Consider the following 24,406-nt stretch of genomic DNA (forward strand, 5'->3'; position numbering starts at 1 on the left):
CCCTGTCTGCACCACCATCACACAGGAGCTGCAAGTTACACAGATAGGCAGGGAAACATCACAGGGATCATGGAAAGGCTCTCCAGCCTGTTTTCCATGCATCATAGCTATTGAAATACAGCTGCCTTTGGAGCCAACATTTCTGACTGTTTTCCAAATACCTTCACCAGCACTTCTTGCCACTAAGAAAAAGGGGGTGAAACCTCAGACATGTACCAGAAGCTGTGATATTATCTTTCCTCCACCTGCAGTTAGGCTCTGTTTTCCCTAGGAGCTTTTAACGGATACAGGAACTATATACTACCCTGGCAAAGCACTCCCTGGTGTGATTGCAACTATGGCAGCAAAGCTGTTTTGTACCAGTGCAGGGCTGCTCTGCTCCTGCTCCCCAGTGGGACCAGCAGCACGGAAAGCACCAGACAAAGGCCCCATGTTTTGCTGCAGAGCTCTGCCTCCCAGAGCCCTGCCTGGCACAGCCCTGCCTGGGGAGGCTCAGGCCTTGGAAAACGGGGTCAGACACCAGTCCTGCACCCTGGCATAGGCCAGGGATCACCTCGGTGAGCTGCAGGTGTCCCGTGTGTCACAGATGCAGCTCCATGGCAGGAACAGAAGAGTGGGCAGCTCTTCCTCTGCTACTTTGCAGTAGCTTTGACCCCCACAGCCCAAACTGGATTTCTTTAGCCCTTACGAAAGCAGTTATCAAGACAGCACCATCCCTTGCCATGTAATGATGACTGTTCATATAGGCCTGGTTATCTCAAAAATACCACAAAATAACCCAGTAGATTCATGGCAAACATTCTGCACATTTGCATATATTGTCTTAGGAAAGAAATATTTTTTTGTAATTATTATTGGTCTATTGGTGTTTAAATATTACCCAAATACTGTAAGGGAAGAGGACCAGATCATTTTTCCCAGCCCTGGGGGCACAGTCCAGACCCTCCCTCTGACCTGACTTGGGCTGCTCATGTGTGAGGCTCATATGCCAAAAGGGATGAAGAAGATGGAGCAGGACTACAGGCCTCACTTATGCTTAGGAGCCTCTTACCTTTCAAAGGCCAGGTGGAAAACTAAAGTATTCCTTTCCTCTGCCCTTGCCCATGGCATGGTCAGGGTTCGGGGTGGATGAAACATGAGCTTAAGCACTGCTTGGCACTGCTGGGCTGAGCAGGTCCCCAGCACCCTGACCCATACCCACATTTCCAGTAACATGGGGAATATATGCAGCTCCAAATAGGATCCCCACGTAGGGAGTTCCCCATCTTAGCACAGTGACTGTGCTCCTACTTTTAACCAGTCAGCAGGGAGATGCTCAGACAAAGGCATGTGCATCAGTACAGCACTTCTCAGGCAGCTCTCCAAGTTGCATAGAAACATCAGTTCAACTCTTGGGATTCACAATGCAGAACCTTTTCCTGGAGATAGAAACCTACATCTTTTTCATTTCTGAAGGCTTGCCTAGAAGTGATCCAGCATCATTTCAAACCAGTGTCAGGCAAAGAGCCTCCTTTTTCAACTTCTCCATTCCAAGATCCTGCTACCTTTCTTTTAGCATGGAGAAGATGGCACATGAGCTCTTTCCACAGCAGCTGCTGTACATTCCCAGCTTTTCTTGCAAGGGCATGTCTATGAACCTGTGCTGCAAGACACTTTTCCATTTCCCATCTTAAAGTAGTAAAATTGAGTTAGGAACATGCTTATACTATGAACAGGAATAATGAATTGGTGATTTCATTAACCAAGTTTTCAGCCTGTAAACATCTGTTCTGTGGTTTAGAAAGAAATAATCAAGTTGAAATTTAACACTCTTTTCTAGAAATGGATCATTTTAGTGTGATTTTGATTTAGAAACAGTGAGCTCAGAATTATCTAGATGCAAACAGAACTGTCCTCTTTGGAATTAAGAAAAGTCATTCCTAGTTTTTTATTACAAGCCTTATTTTGAGCCTAAACTGCAGCTTTTCTTAAGTTAGGACTGCTCTGGTGCTTCCTGCTGTAAAGACGACCCTACTTCAGTTGTGCCAGAAGTTGTGCTTCTACTGTAGCCTTCCCTTACTGTTCTGAAGGAACCATGTGTGCACAACAGGACTATCAACATCAGCAGGGATCTAAATTGTTGAAAACATGGGCTGCAGCATCAACAAGCTGTGCCACCCTTGCACTTGTAAAAAAGCTCACTGTATAAACTAATTTTGGCATTGGCTGTATGTCAGTGAAAACATGTTTCCTACAAAATATCACTTACATGCTCCAAGCCCAGACATGGCCCAATGACAACAGTTGTGCTCTAGTTCAGTGCAGAGATTTTGAAAGGCTCTGGCCACAGTCTTGCAAAATCTTGTACTTTGTAGGAATGGGTAACCACATCATTTCAGCTGTCACAGCTGCTGAATATCTTTCATGATGATTATGATTCATTCAAGCAGGAGACACTAGGAAAACTACATCTTTCTAACTTTCCAGAGGTGTCCATGGTTGTTAAAATGACTGTTTCTCTGACTGGAGATATAACTTACCTCATTACCATAAGATAAGTTTAAAAAGAGTAAAAGAAAGCCTGGTAATTGGCTCTGTTAGGCTGCCTGATGGCAGTTTCCAGTGTCAGAAGTATGGCACTTACACAGAGTTACAATACCTGGGGGTCTGGAGGTCCACGTGGTTAAAATATGCAGCCTCCTACCATGGTCTGCAAGGCCTCATCTAATATTTGTGCATTTGTATACAATGCAGAAATTTTTCTTTTGTATTGAAACAAAGAAGCACAGGTATGTGGTCAAGGCAGCTATAGGTCTGATCCCTCCATTCTTGCTGAAGAAATTAAAATATTAACAAGTATTATAAGCTAGCAATACCTTTTCATAGTACATGTTCTTACCTCACCTCAACCTACCTTGAAGCCAGGGAGGTACATCCAGAAGCAAACACAATGCCAGACACAGAACCACGGCTTTTGCTTTCCCTCCTCCTGGGCTGCAGAGTGCTCTGTGCCATCAGGTGAGTGATCACTGAGATTCAGCCACCCCAGCAGCAGCAGCAATGCAGGGGGCACTGACAGACAGACAAGCTCTGACACTAAGCTCATGTATTCCCTTTATTGAACTGTACTAGTTATTGCAATCAGATTAAGTCACATTTATAAAGCAGACCATCCAGTTGCACTGAAACCGATTATATTCATTACATAGTTTTAATCACTGTCCGGTGAACTGGCAAATCCAATCAAAGCATTAGTCTTTAATTAAAAAATTAAAAAGAAATATTCAGACAATAGCCAAGCAATCACATCACAATGCACAGTTACCTAAAATTGCAATTAAAAAGCAGTTAACAAAAAAGAAAAAAATCACACCTAATCTTTAACTATCAATATAATACAAGAAGCAACAAAGGGCAACAGCATCAAAGCAGATTTATCTAACACTATAAATTCAGTCAGAAGCAGAAGCTCTAAAGTACACTAGCTGAAGCAGGACAATAAAAAATACTGAGCATGGAATACTTTTAATCTCTTCCATTAATATTCATTTCCAGCTGCTTATAATAGCAGCGCCTCATGGCCAAATCATTAGAGTTTTACATCTGGGTTGCAAATGACACTTTGATTGGATGTAATGTTCAAATGGTCCTCCCCACTGTGCCACCGTCAAGTCTTCTGCAGAGAGGTGTCCTGTAGTGCCAGTGGCTCACTGTGCGTGCTGGCTCAATGTGTGGTTCTGGAAAGACGAAAAAAGGAGACATGCATGAGGGGCAGAATAATAGAAAGCATGCCCATACCCTCCCACTCAGTACCGTTTATGCAGAGCTCCACATAAAAGCTTCTCAATTATTACAAAACAAAATGCAATAAAGAAAAAGTACTCATAAGTAACAGCTGCCAATATGACATATTTGCTTTGTTCTGACAGATCTGTTAATGCTGGCATGAACTTAGAAAAAAAAATGCTACAAGCCAAGTATAGTCATGAAGGTTTCCTTTTTTTTTTCTCTATTCAATACATATAAAGAAAATGGTAACTTCATGGGCAAAAAAACCTGCCTTTAGGGATTCCCTTCACTGTAACAATTAAAAAAATAAAAATCTGAGTCGTGAGGGAACCCTTGCCATATTTTACTCTTTTATTCTCACTCATTCCGGGTGCAAGTACTGGCAGCAAGAGACACCAGATTGTGACACACACTTCTCAGTCCAAGAAATACTTCAGCAATAACAGCTGAACCGCCAGCTCAGGCACCAGGGTAATATTCCCAGCAGAAAAAAGGCTGGACATGTAACCCAGAAGTTAAATCTCTTTAAAGAATATACTTTTCTCTACACATTTCTTTCAGCAGTTTAGAGTCTCTTTTGTTCCCTTTTTCCCCTTTTGGTAGATTTTTAATAGCCTCAATGTCATCACAGTATCTCACATCAGAGGATGCTGACCTGTCTTGCCATTTTGTGTAGGAGCCAATGAATCGTGGAGCCAACCTCAGAAGCGTATTTTTAGAGCAGTACCAATTCACCTACATTTTGTGTTCTGACTGAAACTCCAGTCCTACACATAAGCTTAGCTTTATTTGTATGATTATCTAATTATTTGAGCAACTAGAGAAGTGCTTCATGGTGAGGTTTTCTTGAGCTGAGTCCTCAGCATCCCCAAATATAAAAATTCATTTGTGCTATTTCAAGCCTAGGCAATCTCCCTAGCCTCCATCTGCTTAATAACAGAGCCGGGCAAGTCCGCCAGCTTGAAGAATAAGTTTTTAAACACAAAATGAATTTTGAATCTAATTATTTATTTACAGTGACGAAGCTTTAAAATAAAGTAAGATATTTTAACTTTTCATAAATCATCTGGTCCTTCTACACTATCCACAGCTACATGGTGATCAGGATAGAAGAGCTTTATGCAGAGATGACATGTCCCTGCGGCACGGCCCTGGGGAGAGCTGCAGGGCGGCGGGCTGCGGCGGTGACCCCGTTAGCAGCCGAGCAGACGCCGGTGGCCCTGCACTCCCAGGCGCCGCCACCAGGTGTCAGCAGCGCTGCTGCGTTCCCCGAGCGCCGCCGGCCGGGGCTGCGCTGCGCGGGGAGCCGGGCCCGCTGCGGCCCCGGGGCAGCGCCACGGATGGAGCCCTCGTCAACCAAATACCAGCTGGGAAAATCATAAAGCCACGGCTGCAGCATAGCACCGGCCCTCTCAGCACACCCCCGCCTGTGACACTGAATATGCATTACCACAAATCAGAAATTCCTGAATTGACTGCTGGAACTGCTTTGCTTTTAGACAATTTAACATCACCAAACACAAAATTCAATGGCTTTTGCCTTTGATATACATGGAAATTTTCCTGGCCTTAAGAAGGAATGACCTTTGCAGTGCTGGATGTTATTCTCAAGTCTAACAATGACTTTATGGAGGAGGATGGATGGAGCCCTGCACACACAATAGCAGCGCTGACAAGAAGCTTGCCCACTAAACCTAGCTGGGGAAGCATGAAAATGTGAAAGAATACACAGGCTCCTCTGTGCTCACACACTCCTCAGCATTTTAACAATGACCATTCCTTGTGCACTTCATTACAGTTCTATTTTTAGGTCATCCTGAATATCAATAAAAAACCCAAAAGGTTTATCATCTTCAAATTGAAAGAAGGGCTATTCGTGGTAGACAAATCCATACTTAGTTAGGCAGTGTCATTTAAAAGATAATGCACAATCAGCACTGGATGCATGACGCACAGCCTACAGTCAGGGAACATGATTTCAAACTTGTGTGGCTGCTGCATTGATTACACCAGGCAGGTCAATAAAGGAATGGTATGTGGTTCTAAATCTGATAATGAAGCTTTTATTGTGAGCCCTCCCTCCTCCAACATCAGCTAATAACATGTTCTGAACATTCCCAATACAAGGAATACACTGGGTTTGGGATCAGAATTTGTCAAAGGAACAAACAGATTGTACTCAAATACTGCAGCCATTTAGAGCTGGGTCAGGCAGGAGCTGAGAAACCAGCTGTGTCATAGGGCTAGGAGTTAAAAAATTACATTTTTCATATGCAAATCTTGATTTTGTCTTAGTATCTTGGGAATGTACCACTTATTCCCTGTGCATGCATTACTGACAATCAATAGCTGGCTAGTGCCTGGACCATGCAGTTAATAGGTAAAGCAATGCAGTTAATAGGTAGTTTTTCACAGGGCCTCACAAACAGGTCTGTAATGCCTATGGACATGAGAGCCTGTGTGCTCTGCATCCTTCCCCTGCCTTTCTGAGCAGATCCTGCTCAGGCCATGGGCACAAATACCAAGTCCTGCACACCCAAGTGCCTGTGAACACCGGGTGAAGGCTGCATAACCACCACTGTGTGTGTTTGAAAGTCCCATGAGAACCTCTCTATATCCTCTGCCACCTATATAGGTTTCTCACTTACTAAAAGGTATTTCAAAACATGCCTTCCAAAGAATAGTCTGGCAACTTGTCTCCTATTACTGGCAATTGTCATTTCTTATTTTCTTGCCTCTACTCCCTGTGCCCCTTGCATCTGCTGCTCATTGGAATTGTGCTCTGCAGATGTCAGAAAGCATCTGAGCCATTCAGGGCTTATGTCTTTTCTCTCACACATGTGTTTTCTGTATTTGACCCATGGTTTTTCAAATACCTTTATTAGGCACTTTATTGTGTGCCCAGACACAGAAAATTCTCCTGGCTGAACAGACTTTTGGAGCAATTGAAAATCAAATATTAAAAATGCCCTGTGCCTTAGTAGGGACAGTTTTGACCCCAACAGAGCCACGGGACTGTTCCAGGCAGCAGAAGGAAATCATAAACACTGGAAGGAAGCGTTTTGAAACATGTGATACTACAGGAGTGCTGCTACCTAAGCAGCCTAAGGAAACTTCACCCACCTTTCCAGCAGGAGGGTGGCTGGCTGAAAACGGCTTGAGTGTGATTTTTCAACTCCAGAAATTATAGTTAAAAAAAAAAAAAAAAAAAAAAAAAAAAAAAAAAAAAAAAGAAAAAAAAGAAAGAAAACCCCGAATGGTGGTTTCCAGAGGAAAATAGAGCAGCCACAAAAATGCAGGCCCTCCAGGAACACTCCTGTGTGTGTGCTCATGCCTACCAGCTCCAAGGCCATCCATACATGTGCCCGTCTGGGGCCAGCAGGAGGCACGACATCATTTGGAAGCTGAACAGGAAAAATGGTTCTTCCCAGCTCCTGTTAGACCCCCTGGTTTAGGCACGGCTCACAGCTGATACCCCACTGAATACATCATTCTGAGACATTATTGCAGCTGGAAAACTCTACAGCAGCACTAAGTCACCTGTCAAGATCAAGTAAGTCACAGCTTATTTATAGGATAAGGTTGGAAAATCTCTTCTTTTCTTAATAATCATGCAAAATGGATAGCAATTCCATTAGCTACGTGAGTGGGAAAAATGCAACTACCCCAAGTCTTGGGGCTGTTGCAGTGTTTAAGTGGAATTTTCTACAATCCTCAAATGAACTATTAATGGAAGTGTCTGTGATCAAGGAACTAGGCGATGGGTTTTGCAGGAAATAAAAAGATTTCAAAGAATGGTTGATTATTGTCCATGTAGATACTGATTGCTCTCCAGATCTTCCCTGGAGACACCCCCTGCCTGCCCTCTGGATGCAGATCAAGCCATTTGTGCAGGACATCCACAATGAATATTTCTCTGTTTTTTCACATGTATGATTATGAAAACACTGGCATGACAATCTCCATTTTCAGAGCTCTGTGTCAAGAAGGAAAGCATCAGGCTTGAAAGATGATCACTTACAACAGTTGAAAGAACTCTTACAAGCTATATAAAGATCGAGAGAAAAAACACACACACACACAAAAAGCAGTACATGATGGAGCAAAGCTCCAAGCCAGGCAGTCAAGCTGGGAGTCTCCCACACTGCAACGACACTCTCTGCCAACAAGTCACAGGTGTACTACACAGGAGCAGGTGAAAAAAATAAAATGCAACTGTGAGGGGTGTGATAATGGTTTGAGGCCATAACACATCCAGTCTATAGTGCCATTGTGCATCTGTTATGGATTTAGACATTTTCTATCAGCCATTTCCAAATACACTTTCTATGTGCATGAGCACATACCCCTAAAAGACCATATGTTATACAAAGGTTAAGAAATGGCCTAACAAGGCTGGTGATGCCCGTCACCCTCAGGTGAAATTCATAAGCTTTCTGCAGTGTTACACAGAGACTGGGACTCTGATGAAAGGCTACAAAGCCTCTTTCTCCTCTTCCAAATGCCATTGAAATGAACAGAAACCATTCCTCAAATAATTTCAATAATAATTATGGAGATCATAGATTCATGTGACAATCAGCCAAAATTAAAATTAACTGGTATTGTGCCATTGGGTGACCTATTAATCCCAATATTTTTTTTCTCAGGGTGTGGGGGGTCTTCCAGACTCAGGTAGTTTCTCTCTGCCTCTGCCCACCTCTGTTCAGATTTCTACCACTCCTTCAGGCACTGTCTGATTCGAAGCCCAGAGATTGAGGTCATGGCTGGAGACCACTGGGACTGTGTCCCCTTCTCCCCATTCTCTCTCCTTCTCCCTTTACAGAGCAGGGCTGGGAAACAAGAGAACTGATGCTTCCACTGACTGCCAACATGCACAGCTTGCCAGACAAAAACTAAACCTCAGATTCAAGCATTAACTTGAAGCAAAGGTTTGTCTCACATTTGAACATATATATAAAAAAAGACAAAACAAAACCTCCAAATTGGTACAAACAGAAGCTGGAATGTCTAAATATTTACGAAATACCATCTGCAGCAATCTTTTTTCACTGTTTTACATATTTTGAATTCAAACTCGTCCAAAAATAAATCTCTCAGCTGTTATTGCTCATTACATATCGATAAGCACACACATGTATGTGCACAGGTACTACTTTCCTTTAACAGCAATCTAAAAAGATAAAAATCCTTATGCCTTGACTTTATAAAGGGATTACTTTAGGCAGAGGACACAAGACGACCCTTGCTTTAGCCATTGGAGATTATGCTCTCTACAGAAAGCTGTGAGCCTTAAATTGGTGCTGCTCTAATCCTAAACTGGAGAGGCATTCAAGGGATGCCATGACCCAGAAGAGCAAGTGGAAAAAAGATAAATTAAAAAAAAAAAAAAGGCACACTGAAGGAGGAGAGTGGGAAAGGAAAGAGAAACTGCAAAAGACAGAAAGGAGAGCAAGCTTGCTTTATAGGATAAAACTATTTATTCTTAATTTTAATTTCTGGTTGCCACTTTCCCTTTGCTATCAGACTCTAAAGAAAAATCACCTTTGCACCCCCTTGCAGTTTCTATGTGCTTATTTTTAGAACTGTTTGACAATTATCCAAGGGTCTAAGACTAACAGATGGCCTGTCTTAAAGCCTCATATGTTCACTAGTTTGCACTTCTGACAAACAGTAAATGTACTCAAGAGTGTGCCATAAACAGGGCTGAATGAATACTCAGAACACAATTTAGTTAATACACTTCATTAAAACTGATAGTGGTAACCAATGTTTCCCATAAAACCAGGTGTTAATTGCCCTTCCAGTTGTTTCAGGTAACTTACACAGTGACATTTATATGTTTAGATCATAGTTTTTCAGGCAGCACAGTATTACTTCTTTCCTTTCCCTTGGTATTTCACCCACTACATAAAATGCTTGTAACAAGTGAACTCCAAGTTATCATGGTATGCAATAAAAAAAAAAATTGTCAGGCAAGACAGGTTCACATGTCCCTTCTTTATTTGAAGAGTCCCTTGAAATGGAGGCAGAGGCAAACGAAAGGTGGCACATCCTTTGTGAAAGGCAGCGGCTGCCTGTTACAGCTTCCTTCATCTCTGAGCATCTGATAACTTGCCATGCGTCAGTCAGTCCCTGTGTCAGCACACTTTGAGATGGCACTTCAACAAATGCAGGTAGAAAGCTGTCCTTTACAAGTTATTGAACCAGGAAAAAAAAAATCATTTTGAGTGTCTAAGAAAATATGCCTGGAGGATTGGTGTCTGCTGAAAAGCGAAGTTGCCCGTTTCCAATGGAAATAGCTGCTTCTGAGTTACTCTGATGCTTGCACGTGATTACTCCAGGGGTAAATGCACCTTTCGCAGGTACTGGGACACACAAACACTCATCTGTGCCAGGCCGGAGCTGCCCCCGGGGTTTCAGTGCTGGGGAGGATGAGCAGCCTCCCTTCGTGCTGCTCAGCCGGGGTCCCCCTCGGCCAGCCCCAGACACCTGCCCGGCTCCTCCGGTCACCTGGCACTTCACCTGGCGTCCAAGGCACGGTTCAGAATTCGTCACATTTACGAGGGGGAAAGCTGTTCCACACGTGACTGCCTAAATGCTGGCTGCTTTTTCTCAATAACTCCTTTTCCGCGGCCGCAGCTCCGGGTGCGGGTGTGCAGAGCCCGGCAGAGCCCGCCCAGCCCCGGCCGGCCTTTGTTCTGTGCGGGGCCGCAGCTCCGCGCTGCACTGCTCCTGCCCTCTGAATCAATCCTTGAACTTTGACAGGCGTTTCTGTGTTATTCTGGTTTGAAAAATTACCTTTCTATACAAATACCTTCCTTAGAGTTATTCTTCCCAGCACCAGCTTCTTCTCCAGCTAAGAATTATTGGATGATTTATTCATTTGATTTCTCTTCTAATCAGGTTGTTTAGTCCTAATCAGACTTTGAAAACTCACCTAACATGCTTTATCCTGAGTTCTCTAATAATTCTGTATCATCAGTCTTCTAGATCTGCCATCTCTATTCTTCTCTAAAACTCAGAATAAACCAAGTTGAGCCTATTACAAGTGAACTCCAAGCACAGCCTAAGCCTGTCATAGCCTCTTGTATTCTGTTGAATGCCTCAGTGAAAAGTCTATACACTTCTTCCAAAAACACTGGGTAAAATGCTGAAGCACAAAAGCAAACTGAAGCCTTTGGGAAAATCTCCTTACCACAGCACTTTGGAAATAAAAAGCACCGAGGAATGTATTATTAAGAGATAACCAGTCTTCTGTTAGAGAAACTAGCTGTAAACACACCGTGATTCACTGAGGCACCCAATGAAACCAGGGAGCTAATAATACCTGTCCTGAGGGACTGCACGCTCCTGAGAATTTCACTCAGAAATGCAAATTTATCAGCATCCTTGTAACTTATAGTCTCTAGTATGCCATGCACAAGATCAAAAATAAGCCAAGGGAAGAACCTTACACTTCCTAAATATAAAGCGAGAGGGACAAATTTAATTACTGTTGTCAGAAGTGCATGAAAGCATAATATTTTTAGAATACCTTCGCTCCTTCCTCAGCCCCGCTGTTACTCCCTGACTGGATTCCAGAGCCATTTCTGATCCCAAGAGCAGAAAATGGTTTGCAGGATCATAGTGCTCTGCCAACAATGGTGCTGGTTTAACCTGGCTTGGTCAGTCCATGTTTTTCTGGTCCCGTGGACACTCGGGGTCACGGCCATCCCTGTGCCTCCATGACGTGTCACAAACCTGGCCTGCACAAATGTCCTGTGCCCTGTGCCCAGCTTTGAAGTGACCCTCCAAAGCTGTCCTCAAAATGCAAACAGCCACTTCCAGTCTGTTTTCAAACCTAAGCCACAGTAATCAGAGAAAGCATCTCCTGCCCACAGGGACACTCCTTTGCCTGTGCTGCACCAAAGACCCCGATGCACACCCCAGTGCTGACCTGCTTCCAATCTACTTAGAGGTCTTACTCAGGGAAGCAATGTTTCAAAATAATTTTCAAGAGGTAAACCATTTTCCAGGAATCTTTCTTAGGTTTTCCTCTCAAAAGCATGAATTGTTGATTTCTTAGAAACCAATCCAAATCTTATCTCATTAATCCCTCCTTGATCTAAGGTAAATCATAGTGCATAAGCGTTAATTGTTCATTTCTGTGAGAGCTGGAGTCATCATTATAGAACACTTTGTGACTCCTCTAAACACCAAATGATTTCCTGATTGGGTCTTTATTATAGGACCAGGACAGTGTCTTTTCAAAAAATACTTAGAGCAAATGAGAAACACTTTACATAGCACCTTTAGAAGTTAAAATGCATAGGGCAAAGCTTCACTGAATGACTGTTTCCATGGGAATATAAACAACAGCCAGGAAATTGAGAGTTGAACCTAAAACTTGCTCTGCTGTTCTCTGGTATGGCAAGGATCACTGAAAAACCATCTGATACCTTCTTTGTACTTTTTTCCCCACACCAGCTAGGTATTCTTGGTATTAAGGACAGGTATAAAACAGCTTCTGTCTTAACTGTGAATTTTAATGCAAACATGATCAGGGGCAAGTCTCACATTCATAACTTAGGCAACATCCTCCACTGAATGATGGGGGCTGCAGCTGAACCAAGTTCCTTGGGACAAATAAGCGAGTGTGGACAGCCAGACTGGACACAAGCAGCACCTGCCTGCAGCAGGAGCACAGCCCTTTGACCAGGAATTCCTTTAAGAAGCAGCAACTAAAGTGAAATTCTCTCTAACAGAATACCGATCTGACAAATTGTATTGCCTTTTGTTATGGATACACTTTTCTTAGAGGCAGATAAATATTCCTGTCACGTGGCACCCACACACTGCTCGGGCTGACAAAACGGCTGGTCAGTGACCTGTTGCCTTGGACATAATGGTTGTTATTGCTGGTTTCTAATTTCAAAAGGGGAATAAAAATCCTCCAGTGCAAGTAGCTCTGCTATAAAATAGCAAGGCCAGAGTTACAGACGTGCTTTACATGCTGCCCCATTAGTGTAGATGCCACCAGCAGAGCAGAAATCTGCAGACAGGATTGTGCTCAGCCCACTGCCCACTGCCAAAAGGAATTAACCCTGGAGGAGCTAGGAGTGTGAAAGAGACATGCCAAATTTGTTCTTGTAAGTAAAAGAGGGGCCAAAATATCAACAACATGAGCCATTTCCTCCAAGATATCATAGGACAAAACAGCAAGGCAACATTGCTGTGGTATGTGTATGAAACAACTGGGTTAAATGGGATTTTCCAACCATTGCAACTCCATTACAATAGTGTCACTGGTCTCAGGAGAATCTGCCTTTTAAACAGCAAGATACCATGTCTTAAACAATCCTGATTTTGTGCAAAGACTAAAAGCATGTGCCAGCCCCGAAGGAGGACACATTTTTCAGAAGTAAATATGTTCCAAACAACCTCACTGCTCCTTTTGGAGACACAATAATGTAACATACTGATGACAGATATGCCATACACAGCCAAACCTCAATGCCCATGGCAATTTATGCAGGTTTAACTGCGCAGCAGAAACAAATGAGGAGGCTGGGTGGTCAGGCAGGAGCTCTCCCCGAGGGCTGGCATGGTGTAAGCACTGCTATGGCCATTCCTGTTCGGTGCAAAGCTGAGGCAATGGGGTTCTGGGGACAGGTTCTGTACAGAGGTGACCTCTGGGTGTCCATACTGCCTGCCCAGGATGTGGCACAGAAGACACACAACACACTCTGCAGTGCATCAGCTCAAGCACAGCTGAGTGATAAGCTCAGGACTGCTGCAGCCAAATCTGGTTGGGCTCATGCAGAGTTGGGGTGACAGAGCCTCGCTGAACCCAAGCTGACCTTGCACAGAGCCACGAGCTGTCTCTACACTGATCCCATCAGCACATACCATCTCAGTCTATCATCTAGATTTTTCCAACAAAGCCCCATCACCTCGCTGAGGATAGATGGTTTAGTATCTCATAAGTTATTCCATTAACATGAAACATGAAGGGAACATTAACAATCCATCTACTGGTGGTTACAGCCCAGGTCAGGTCATTGCACATGTGCACCCAGCCCTGCACCAAACACTCCCATCCTCTTCTCATTTTACATAAGCAGAACAGGCACAACATGAAAGAAAGGCTGCATTCTGAATTGTTTTTCCTTTCTCCTCTGGTCAATGGGAGGTATAAAATGACTCTCAAAACATGATCTTAAAGCAGGATATAATTAGGCAAACAACAGTACATATGATTGAATATACTTCACTGGAAGGAACAACAGAAGGAGCAAACAGCAAGGCTGTCCCAGGCTTGTTTTCAGATCCCTGAGATGGGCTGAACTGAGAATACTGACAACCTTCCTGACAAGAGCATGGAGGTGCAGGCAGTGACAGCCACACACACACAGCCAAGTGCAAAAAAGCAAGTAGACCACTGACTTTCTAACAATTCCTTATCCTTTTGCTGTTCTCAGACCTTTTTTCTTTTCCTGGCCACTCATGATGTTTTCTCCACGTATCTGACCTCACAGAAGAATGAGAACAGGTAAGGCAGGGAGGAATTAACAGGAGTCTCTCTCATGGTCTTTAAAATCCCCTTGGGAAAACTGGCCCTTGGGATGGGGTCACAGGGCAGGACTCAGCTCTCTCCAGCAGCCAGGGCTGCTGCTCCTGCTGCCTTTCACTGGCCGACAAGATAAACCTTAGGATTACACCCTAAATCTCTTACTCGAGAAATCAGGGGTACACACAAGGCCTTTTAAATTTCTTCACGAAATTATTTTTCAAATTCCTTCTAGTAAAAGTGATGGGGCCTCCACCAGCACCACAGCAGTAGGCAAGAGCAGTACAGTATCACTCCAGGATTTCCTGTCTGGAGTCTAGGCTTCACATCTGAAATACAGCACACACACAACATTTGTATGACCGAGGAAACACAAGACGCTTGCCACACATTTATTATCTTCCTGGGGAAATGATATAGAGGACAAAAGAGACTATATTTACTCCCTCCCCAGCTGCTTTTACAATCTAATAATTTATTTCTCCTGGACATAAATTTCAGATTTAAACGAAATCCCTGAAACCTAAAGATGCCACATGGTAGAGGCTAGAGCAGTATTTCTTTCTGTTTTGGAGATGGAGTGCTTAATGCATTGCTCAGTTAACCAGTAGCCTTAAAATTTAGGGGGGAGAGGGTGGAAAGAGACAAGCAATTAGACTGTGGCAGATCGTAGATACAAATACAGGTGACTGTGATTACTACCTTCATACACAGAGTTAAAAATATCTGGTTATTGAAAATTATTTTCTCAGTCCACAGGGGTTTATCTAGGTTTAGGCTGAGATGTTTATTTTTTCTGCAGCAGCTGTACTGGGGATTCTTTTACAACATTTTCCTTACATAGAAGCTATATATCATTCACATTTCTGAAAGCTGAGGTACTTTCTGTGATGTAAGAAATCTCTGCAATTAGAAACAAACATCTTTTTTCAGAAAAATAAAATGCATCTCCAAACCCTTCAAGGCAGCAACTAAGATAGCAGTGCTCTTAGGGCAAATGTAAAATTACAAGGTATAAATTCATGATAACTGTTACAAATATATCCATCTGTTCACAGACTAACTAGTGACTGAAACTGATGAGTCCACTAAAATGTAATTTTTGAGTCCACTAGCGTCTGTTCTCTTCTAGTAATAAAGTAAATGCTTTTCAATAACTCTGCTGCTTTTCAATGCCAATTTCCATTTAAGTAGGTTCAGGTTCTCTCTAAAAAAACCTCCTAAAATTAAAATAGCAAATGCCTTTTCTTTCCAAAGGTCAAACTCTGCTTTTAAAGAACACACAACATTTCAGCAAGGCAGAGAGGACAAAACTCCAATCAGATAAATGGACTGTGTAATGATTGAGAACCACGGCTGCCTCAGGTTTCTGAATGGGCTGTAGCATAGAATTTGGCACAGACTGATGTTGAAGCTTATATCTCTTTTACTGCAGACAAGAAATTCACTGAAATATATAAATAATGAATGTGGCTGGGGATCTCTACTGGTACTACTGCTGGTTCTGCAAGATGCACGAGCAGAAACATACACTGCTCCATGTTTTTGTTATTAGGGAATCCTTGTTCTCCAACAATAAACACAGAATATTTTATCTGAAATGGCTTCTGCAGCACATCCAATATAAGTTTCAGCTCTCTAGAAGTGCCAGCAAATTGCAGAAAGATAAGTTACAAAGACGTACCTAATTTGCTGTGATGAATTGTGTGTATGCTTCAGTGATCAAAACTGCAGCTGAGACCTATTATATTTAATGATCTAGACATTTCTTGTGAAAACACTCAGGCATATACTGTTATGTCTGGACAAGCATCCCCATTTTGGTCTTTGCAAGCAAAGGAAGAGACTGAACTTTTAAAAGGATGCTGTACAGCACTCTCAATGAGCTCTTTAAAACTGAGGCTAATCAAGCTCCACTATTCTCTTTAAATAATGCTTATACTCTGCTCTTTCCAGTGCAGCATCCCTCTTCCTTTGAAAAACAGTCAGTTCCTCTGGATGCTAGCGACACTTACAGGAGGCAATGGAGCTAGTCTGTGCTCAGACCCCAAACTATGCTCCACGGCAGCTACTACAGCAGCAGAAAATCAAAGGGGCTGGATCAGAGATCTCTTCCCACCAGCAAAGAAAATCTCTGACAAGACATTTCAGAGAGAAAACAAAAGAAAAAAAAATTATTTGACTACATGTTACACAAGCATTCCGTTTCTATTTTAAGGACTCTGCCCTGCTCACAAAGGCATGTGCTACCCAGCCCGGCAGGGCCAAGCAGGGGCAGCCGGTTGTGCTGTCCCTGAGGACGCTGCTCCTGCACAGCCAGCTGTGCCATGGCCACGCTCACAGCCCCACAGCTTATGGCCCCTGTGCCTGAGCAGAACAGCAGGGAACAGAGCAGCAGGAAATGGGGCTCCCTACCATCCTCCTGTGGGGACAGGGATGTCACCTTGTGAACACGTGAAGGACTTTGGAATAAAAGGTCTGAGGTTTCCAGGGCTTTACGTCTGGCTCCTCAAAAATTGTCCTGCTTGGAAGGGGGTATATTATTCAACCTCGCCTTTCCGAATTTGCAAAACAGGAAAAAACAACCTCAGAAAATGTGCTGGTAAATTTAATTAATTCATGGTTATAAGAACCACAGAGATCTGCAGAGAGAATCCACAGAATTTTCTTGCTACACACATCCAAGAGCTCATGCTCTCCCTCCCTGGTCAGTCTGAACCTCTTTGTATCATTCATTGTTCAACAAAACACAGCAAAACAAAAACATGTGCTTTTCACTCCAGAAATAAGGATTTCAAAATGTTGAAATTTTCATTCACCTGAGGAGCTGTTAAATACTATCACAGTAGTAATTTGTGATAGTGTGGTAAAGAATGAAGAAAAGGTATTTGTTAATTGTTGACATAACAAAATTAATTTTCCATCCCTAAACTTTTTCTCATCTCTCCTGTGAGCTCTGATGCAATGTTACTGATTGGCACTGCTGAAATGCCAACTTGCATTTCTCATCCTTAATTTCTCTCTAAATGTCATTAGTAATTGTTATTGCCAGACCAGAGAGTGCAATCTGGTCTTTCTGAAAGAAAATCCATTTCTCATTTCTTCTCCTGTGCTTCCTCCTTTTGGTCAGGATGGATGTTTAATACAGCCCGTGTGCTCTTCTTCTAAGAGGACAGGAATGCATTAATGTATCTGGAAGTACAACATTCCTGCTTTATTTATTTACATATAGTATGCCTGGATCCTTATGAATATCAAATTGTATATTCAGAAGGGTCTTCAAAGCGCATCTTTCAAGAACACTAACAAGTCTTAATTGAAAAAAGCTAACAAGTAGGGGAAGAGAACACCCTTTAATGTGTGCATACAGACTCCTCTCTGGATGCTTCCATAATTTACCCTTTCTGGTGGACAGCAAGGCTGTCATATATGAAAACATATTATATTTGTCACATGGAAAACAAACCTCTTCAGTGAGATGCATGAGCTAGTCTAGCTTTGGCCTGGACTAATGTATCACCTTCATTACCTCAAAAACTAAAAATGTTTTCCACCAGTAAGAGGAAAGGTGAGCTTATACATCTGTGTGCAAAGGAAAACCTGCCAGTGTACAAGACTGGCTCCTTGCATATCACTGTGTATTGAGCCAGAGATTTGTACAGTTTGTACAGATTTGTGCAGCACCTACAAAATTTGGTCTCTGGTACTTAGAGGCAAGTAGCACTTTGGCATATTGAGTCAATTTTAGGGGGGACTCTTTGTTACAACAGACCTTTAACAGATCTCCCCATAATCAGCACATCTTACACGTTCATGTCTGCATTATATTTTGTAAGGTGTATATAAATAAAGTAATTAATGCAAAGCTAAGCTACATTTCCATACCCATTAACTAAAGGCATCTTATCTCAAAATAAATAGACATTTGAACATTTCCAGCCAGGAATTGTGCTTTCAATAAACACAATTGATGCATATACATTGTCTCTTGGCGGCTTACACTCCTGCCCATCTGTTGGGATGGCATGGTGCCTGCACAAAAGTTGGTTGGACCCTTGCCCTAGGGCATAGATGACAGGCAACGACGGGTTTAGCTGGGCAGCCTGAGCAGCAGATCCAAGTGCCATCTCTGCTGGAGGAAGCCCCGTCTGTGTGCCAGCACTGCCACATTGGAACGACATGCCTCCTTACACTTGATCACACATGTTGACACTTGGGTGCGCTTAAGTGCATTAATGACTAAAACGATGCCTTTCACCTGGCTCCCTTCTTTTTTTCCTCCACTCTGCACGGCTGCTGGGTTTTCTGCACATGTTAATGTGAAGTTGTGTGCACTTTTCTAGCCAGGGCCAGCCACAGAATAGCCCTAATGTTTAAGAAAGGAAGGAGGGGTTTTTGTTACAGACCATGCTGCCCCAGTGACAGACATATCTTCATCTCAGGTGAGAGATCTTTCTGCCTTTCACTGAAGAGACCTCAGACAGGATAAAGATGCAGCAATCTATTGAACAGAACCATCTTCCCAAATGAAAATGCTACACCCTGGCACTAGGCCACACACAGGGCAATTCAAGATTTCTGCACCATCCTTTGTTGCAGCAGAGGTGGCCACGGGGTCTGGATTCCATTACTGCTCCAACAGCCCCAGCCTGTGTGCAAGGGAAGAAGGTGCTGGCTGACAAACCACACAGAGGAGTGTGAGAATGAACAGCCCTTGTTCTTACATCAACTTCTCTGGATGTCAGGCCCAGGAAACCTCTGGCATCCCCTGCATGGAACCCCAACTGCAGCTGCAGCAGAACCAGCACCAGCCCCACGCAGTGTACAGTGGTGTTTCTTAGCTTTGGTCCTTTTCAGAGCCTGTTCCTAACCCTACATTTTCAAACAGCCACATATTCCTCCTCTCAATTTAAACACACACATTGTAAACCAGAGACCTCATAGGTAAAACCTCTTCCCTACTGTGAAAACAGATCACAGATAAAACTTGTGGTTTTGCAGTCCATAAAGAATGTTCAGGCAGGCAGACTCAACATCATGGGTATGTGCCTACAGCACTTTTAATTTTTAATTATTGTTAGTTATAATTATCTGACTGCGTCTGAATGAAACCCAGCAATATGGCTGGAATAGATTTTTGTAGTCTTGTAATTTATTAGCTTTGTAACTACTAATAATTAAAATTTAACAATACTCCAAGCACCATAGCAACATTTTTTTAAGAAACACTAGCCAAATCTGCTAGGAAAACTGACTAGGTAATTTTCATGATTTTAAAGAAGAAATGTCATTTTAAACATTTTAAAAATTAAAAAATAAAAGTATGAAAGAAGGAAAAATAGCTAATAGGTTCTTAAAAGACTGTCAAAAAACAAAACGCAAAGACAAAAAATATGTTTTAAAATGAAAGAAGAAAGGATATTACTTGCAGAAAGTTAATTTTACACATGATTTTGTGTATACTTTGTATGAAATTTAGAAAGAGCTCATGGTATGTTTTCAGTTAGAAGCTCTTGATGTTTGCCATCTAAGCCACACTAAGTCCTGAAATACAGCAAAAGTTACACCAGGTGAAAGCACTGCCTTGAGATAGAGCAACATTTCATGTCCCATTTGTCCTGCCATCCACACACTCTCTCAAGGAGAATAAGTTTCTGCAAGTTCCTCAAGATATTGTGGAGTTGCCTTTCTCTCAATGCCTGAATGGACACTGGAGCCCAGAAACACTGAGATACTGCACTGTTGCAAGCACACAGGGCTGGTTGGAAGAAAAATTTAACTTCTACTTAAGTAAGTTTTCTTATACCTCCAGAAAGTAAGTAAAGTCCATTTTTCAAATAGCAGATGGAAATACGGCTTGGTACAGACTAAAAATTGCTGAAGTCTTTCTTCAGTGCTCCACTGGGGGTGAAGCAAGCCCTTGGACACAGCTCTGCAGATTCACCTGTGGCAGGTGGCTCACAGCCCAGCCAAGAGGCTCTCGTTCCCCTCTGTGCTTCAGGGGACACTGTTGTACCCAGGTGGCCCCAAGGACCACTGGCATGAGCACCTGGAGATGTTGCTGCCCATTGCCCCCCTCCCAGGGAGGCCAGCACAGGTACAGAGCAGCTCCTGTGTGTCCCCCACTGGGCCACATCAGACCATAGGGCAGCTCGCTGTGCTGCCCCCTCACCTGGGCAGGTCACAGTCCTCTACAGGAGGCACATCTAACATCAAGCTGACATTAAAAGCAGACTTAAAAAGAGAAAACCTGCTTAGGGCTTGATGTGCTGTAATCAGCAGAAAGAATCCCAAGGACTTTGATGTGGACCAAATCAAGCCCCTGGAGGACATTCATGGTAAATCATTATTAATATAATGAGTGCAATTTCTGTGCAGCAGCTCATTCCTGTTTATGGATATATGAAAATTGCTAGCTTTTCACATAAAATAAAATGAGAGGGGAGACAGACCACAGTGTTAGCCAATGAGCCATAGTAGCTCCTTTTGATATGTGTACATTTAAAAAACTGGGCATTTAAAATGACAGCACATTCCTCCAGTGAAGCTCTCTTAATTTAGTGGTTTGACATATCTCCAAATCTGAGCAGAAAAGAAAGCCCTTTATTCATAGCAGGCAATAAAACACCTGAACACCTGTGCTAGGAAAGACCTGGCAGGTACCCTGCTCCCTTGGTACCTGGATTATTTGCGCATTGTTTATTACATCCCTTGCCTTAGTTTTCATCAATTGTAATCATTTAGGAGGAAACAGTATGATTAACAGTACACAAGCAAACAGCAGGAATTAATCCTTTAAATACAAATACTTCACTGGTTATGTGATGGCTCCTTGGAAAAGCAGTGTGGCAAAAGAGCACACACAAAAATCCTCCTCAAGTTTTCTCTGGAAACCACTGCTCAGTCACAATCTACTTAATACAATTCTCAATGCAAACAGCTGAGAAGGGATCTCTCCTTTCTGTGAATCACACCACAAATATCTCTCAGCACCCATTATGCATCATCATTTCCAACCCATCTTTGGGGCTGGCAGGGTTTCCTGCTATGTTTTAAATAGCAAAAAGGAAAATTTCACTTGTCAAAGAGCAAGCTCATCTGCCATGTCCGAGTGCCCATGGCTCTGGCTGTCTCTGAGGAGCTGGAGCAGCAGCTCCCAGCACAGCTCCTGGAGATGGGGATCTGTCTGAAAGGGCTCCTCCTGCCCTACATGCAAGGAAACCCCAAGCCTCCACATCTACATTTGTTTCAGTGAGCATGTTTCAGTAGGGGGAATGAAATGCCATAGCCTTGGTGTTTTATGCATGAGCTATAAATTCACTCTTTTTTCCAGGAGAATTTCATGATATTCATAGCTGTCAATTGTACAAAGTGAGGATGTGAAAAACACAGAGCTGCCAGCCTTTCCTCTTGTGCCCTAAGGGTGTGTGGGGTTATCACACATACTTTCCTTTGTGTTTCATGCTTAACCTTCCCATGTTTTCTTTTCTTATTTCCAGTGAGATAATGTAAGCGGTTAAGTAGTATTATCTTTTCTTTTCTTGTGGTAATATCATTAAAGTAACATCACTGACTCATTGCTCCAGATTCTCACCAAAATTCCCACCAAAATTCCCACCGTTTATAAAGCAAGTTCAGTTCCTCAGAGTGTTCCTAAGCCTTGGTTTTACAGCTCCATCAGATGGTGGAAACTTCAAAGCAAAAACCTATATTAAAATACAACTACTAGTTCAGCAGCACAAGAGGGTTTGATCACTTTCAGAGCATTAAGCTACCAAAGCAGTGTCTGCACCAGCCACTAGAAGTATATTTACAGCAGCATTAACAGTTTCTCATCACATGGCACACATGGTGTTTTCCCTGTCTGAAAAATATGTTCAAAAATCAGCAGGGCTAGCTCATCCCAGTCTGCAACATCTCTAAAAGTTACCTTTTCCCTTTGCTGCCTATCATTTTCCCCACCTTCCTTGTTTTTCCTGCTTTTCTACAAGCACCCCACTCTGAATCTCTTCTTGAAATAGTTGAATGCTGTATTTTTTAAAAAGTATTTTCAGTGGTTTCACTTGAAAATACAAAGAAGGAAAACAGCACGTAGGTTCAGATTTTGATACCAGTTATTTCATGCCAGTAGGAAAGCAAGTTCAGAACTGAACAGTCAAATTCATCAAGCGGAACCCCTTGATGGAGGCTGATTTGCCCACATAAGATAATTGCACAAAGACACTGAAAGGTTTATGCAGATTTAACCCTAAGTAGCAGTTGAACAACTGGTTCACTAAAATAATACTAAATCTTCATTACTCGACAAGAATATAACCAACAGTTGAGGAATTTAGAACAGGCAGCTTACACACCAGAAACTAATGAGATAATCATGCCAAGGCAGACTGGTTCAAAAGTCTTAAGCATTTCTAACTGATTTATACACACATTTTGTGTCCTCCTTGGCTCCAATATTTGCATTAGTAAATTCCCTGGCATAAAGTAAACACACATTTCTGAGTCACTACTGAAATAAAGACTAAAACTGTGCAGTTAAGTATTGAATTTTCATTCAGCCAACATCATTCAAAACTACTCATGTAATTATTATGAATTATTATAAGCAGAAAAATTTTGAGTGCAGAAAAATCCTGCATAAAAACTGAAAAAATTCCAATCCTAATTTATATGATTAAAGCTGACATTTGCAGCAATTGTGCAATGCACAAAACTTCAGAACTGAAACACTATGTAATTAAAATCTGTAATTGCAAAAAACAGGCGGCTTAGACTATAATTTAACCAGGTTCTCTTTATTTGATCATCTGATTCTAAAGGTTAATGCAGTGGCCTAGGAAGCCAGTGTTCCCATTTTAATTGTGCTGGCATTTTGACCAAACACCACTTTAAGGGAGATATGGGAGGAAAAATCAAAGCTGTCTTTGCAAGCCACTGCTGCCTTCATAAAACGTTCATAGTGAGAACACACAAACCCAAAATCTGCTGACTTTATTAAAATATTAACAAGGTATAGTTAAAACTTTTGTACACTTATGCAAATCAGGTCGCTAGAACAAGGGAAAGGCGGGATCCCCTGGGAGAAAAAAAAATAAAATCAACAAAGTGAAAAGATCAGCCATCCTTCCACAGCATGACAGCAAAACACAAGAGGCAGCAGCTTGGGAATTCAGCAAGATAAATAAAAACCCTCCAAAGTTTAAGTAAATCATGGTTTATAAAGCTAATACATTTAAATGAGGCATATGGTACCATTCTATAGAAATACCACCTTTCCCAGGGGATGAGAGGGGTGATTTTGGTGGCCATGCTGCACAGGTGAGATAGGTGTGAGAAGGCCAGCCAGGTGGGCACCTCCCCACGAGCTCTCTGGCAGGGCAGGCTGTGGTGCTCCACTGCCCAAGAGGTACCTTGCACACACACCATGGAGCTTCAGTGCCTCTGTGGGTTTAGCACCAAGGGTATTGCTGGGATTTAACCTCCAGCCTCCCTGCCACGGCCCCAAGGAGGCTTCTGGGGCCAGAGCTCCAAGCATGGCTGAAGCAGCGTGCACAGGTTAGGGTCCAGCCCCTCCAGAAGGATTTCTGCCCCTGGGGAATGGGTGTAAGCCAAGCATTGGCTCCGTGGAGGCCACAACTGCTGTGGCTGCAGCCCCCAGTGCTGCCAGGGAAAGGGGAATGCAAGGCCTGGAGTGCAGAGCCACAGCCTGGGAGGAGCCTCTGCTTGAGCATCATGTGGAGCTGCACCCATGCTTTCTCATACCTCAGCAGAGAAATTTCCTTTACTTATGATTTAGCAGTAGGGAAGGGGATGGGGCAGCTACCATTTGCTTAGTCTTTGTATGTTAATCAGTCCCTAAATTATTAATGGAGAAAAAGAAATTATTTACAAGGTGTTTGACGTAGACATGTAAGGATGTAGCAACACTACTGTCAAGAGAAATACTCATAAATCAAGATATCTGTCTTGTCTTATTTATTTATTTATTCCAGCCATGCTCAGAGACCCTTTTCTCCTCCAGGCACCCAAGGAGGCAGGAGGAGACAGAGAGACTGTTTAAGGGCAGAAGAGACCATACCAAGGTTA

The 24,406-nt window shown here is 42.7% G+C and overlaps 1 protein-coding gene across 3 annotated transcripts in view; it reads right to left on the reverse strand.

The window, feature by feature from the left end:
* Positions 1–3,081: 3,081 nt before the first annotated feature.
* ZNF423 (zinc finger protein 423) overlaps positions 3,082–24,406 on the reverse strand; it is a 225,724-nt gene continuing 204,399 nt past the window's right edge. For all 3 annotated transcript variants that reach the window (XM_014882611.2, XM_088171874.1, XM_088171875.1), the window contains one exon: positions 3,082–3,716. In XM_014882611.2, coding sequence (XP_014738097.1) covers positions 3,687–3,716 — 30 coding nt within the window. In that variant the 3' untranslated portion in view covers positions 3,082–3,686. The remainder of the gene's footprint in view (positions 3,717–24,406) is intronic.

The sequence above is a fragment of the Sturnus vulgaris genome, chromosome 12 (genome assembly GCF_052056855.1).
Source record: "Sturnus vulgaris isolate bStuVul1 chromosome 12, bStuVul1.hap1, whole genome shotgun sequence".
Taxonomy (NCBI): domain Eukaryota; kingdom Metazoa; phylum Chordata; class Aves; order Passeriformes; family Sturnidae; genus Sturnus; species Sturnus vulgaris.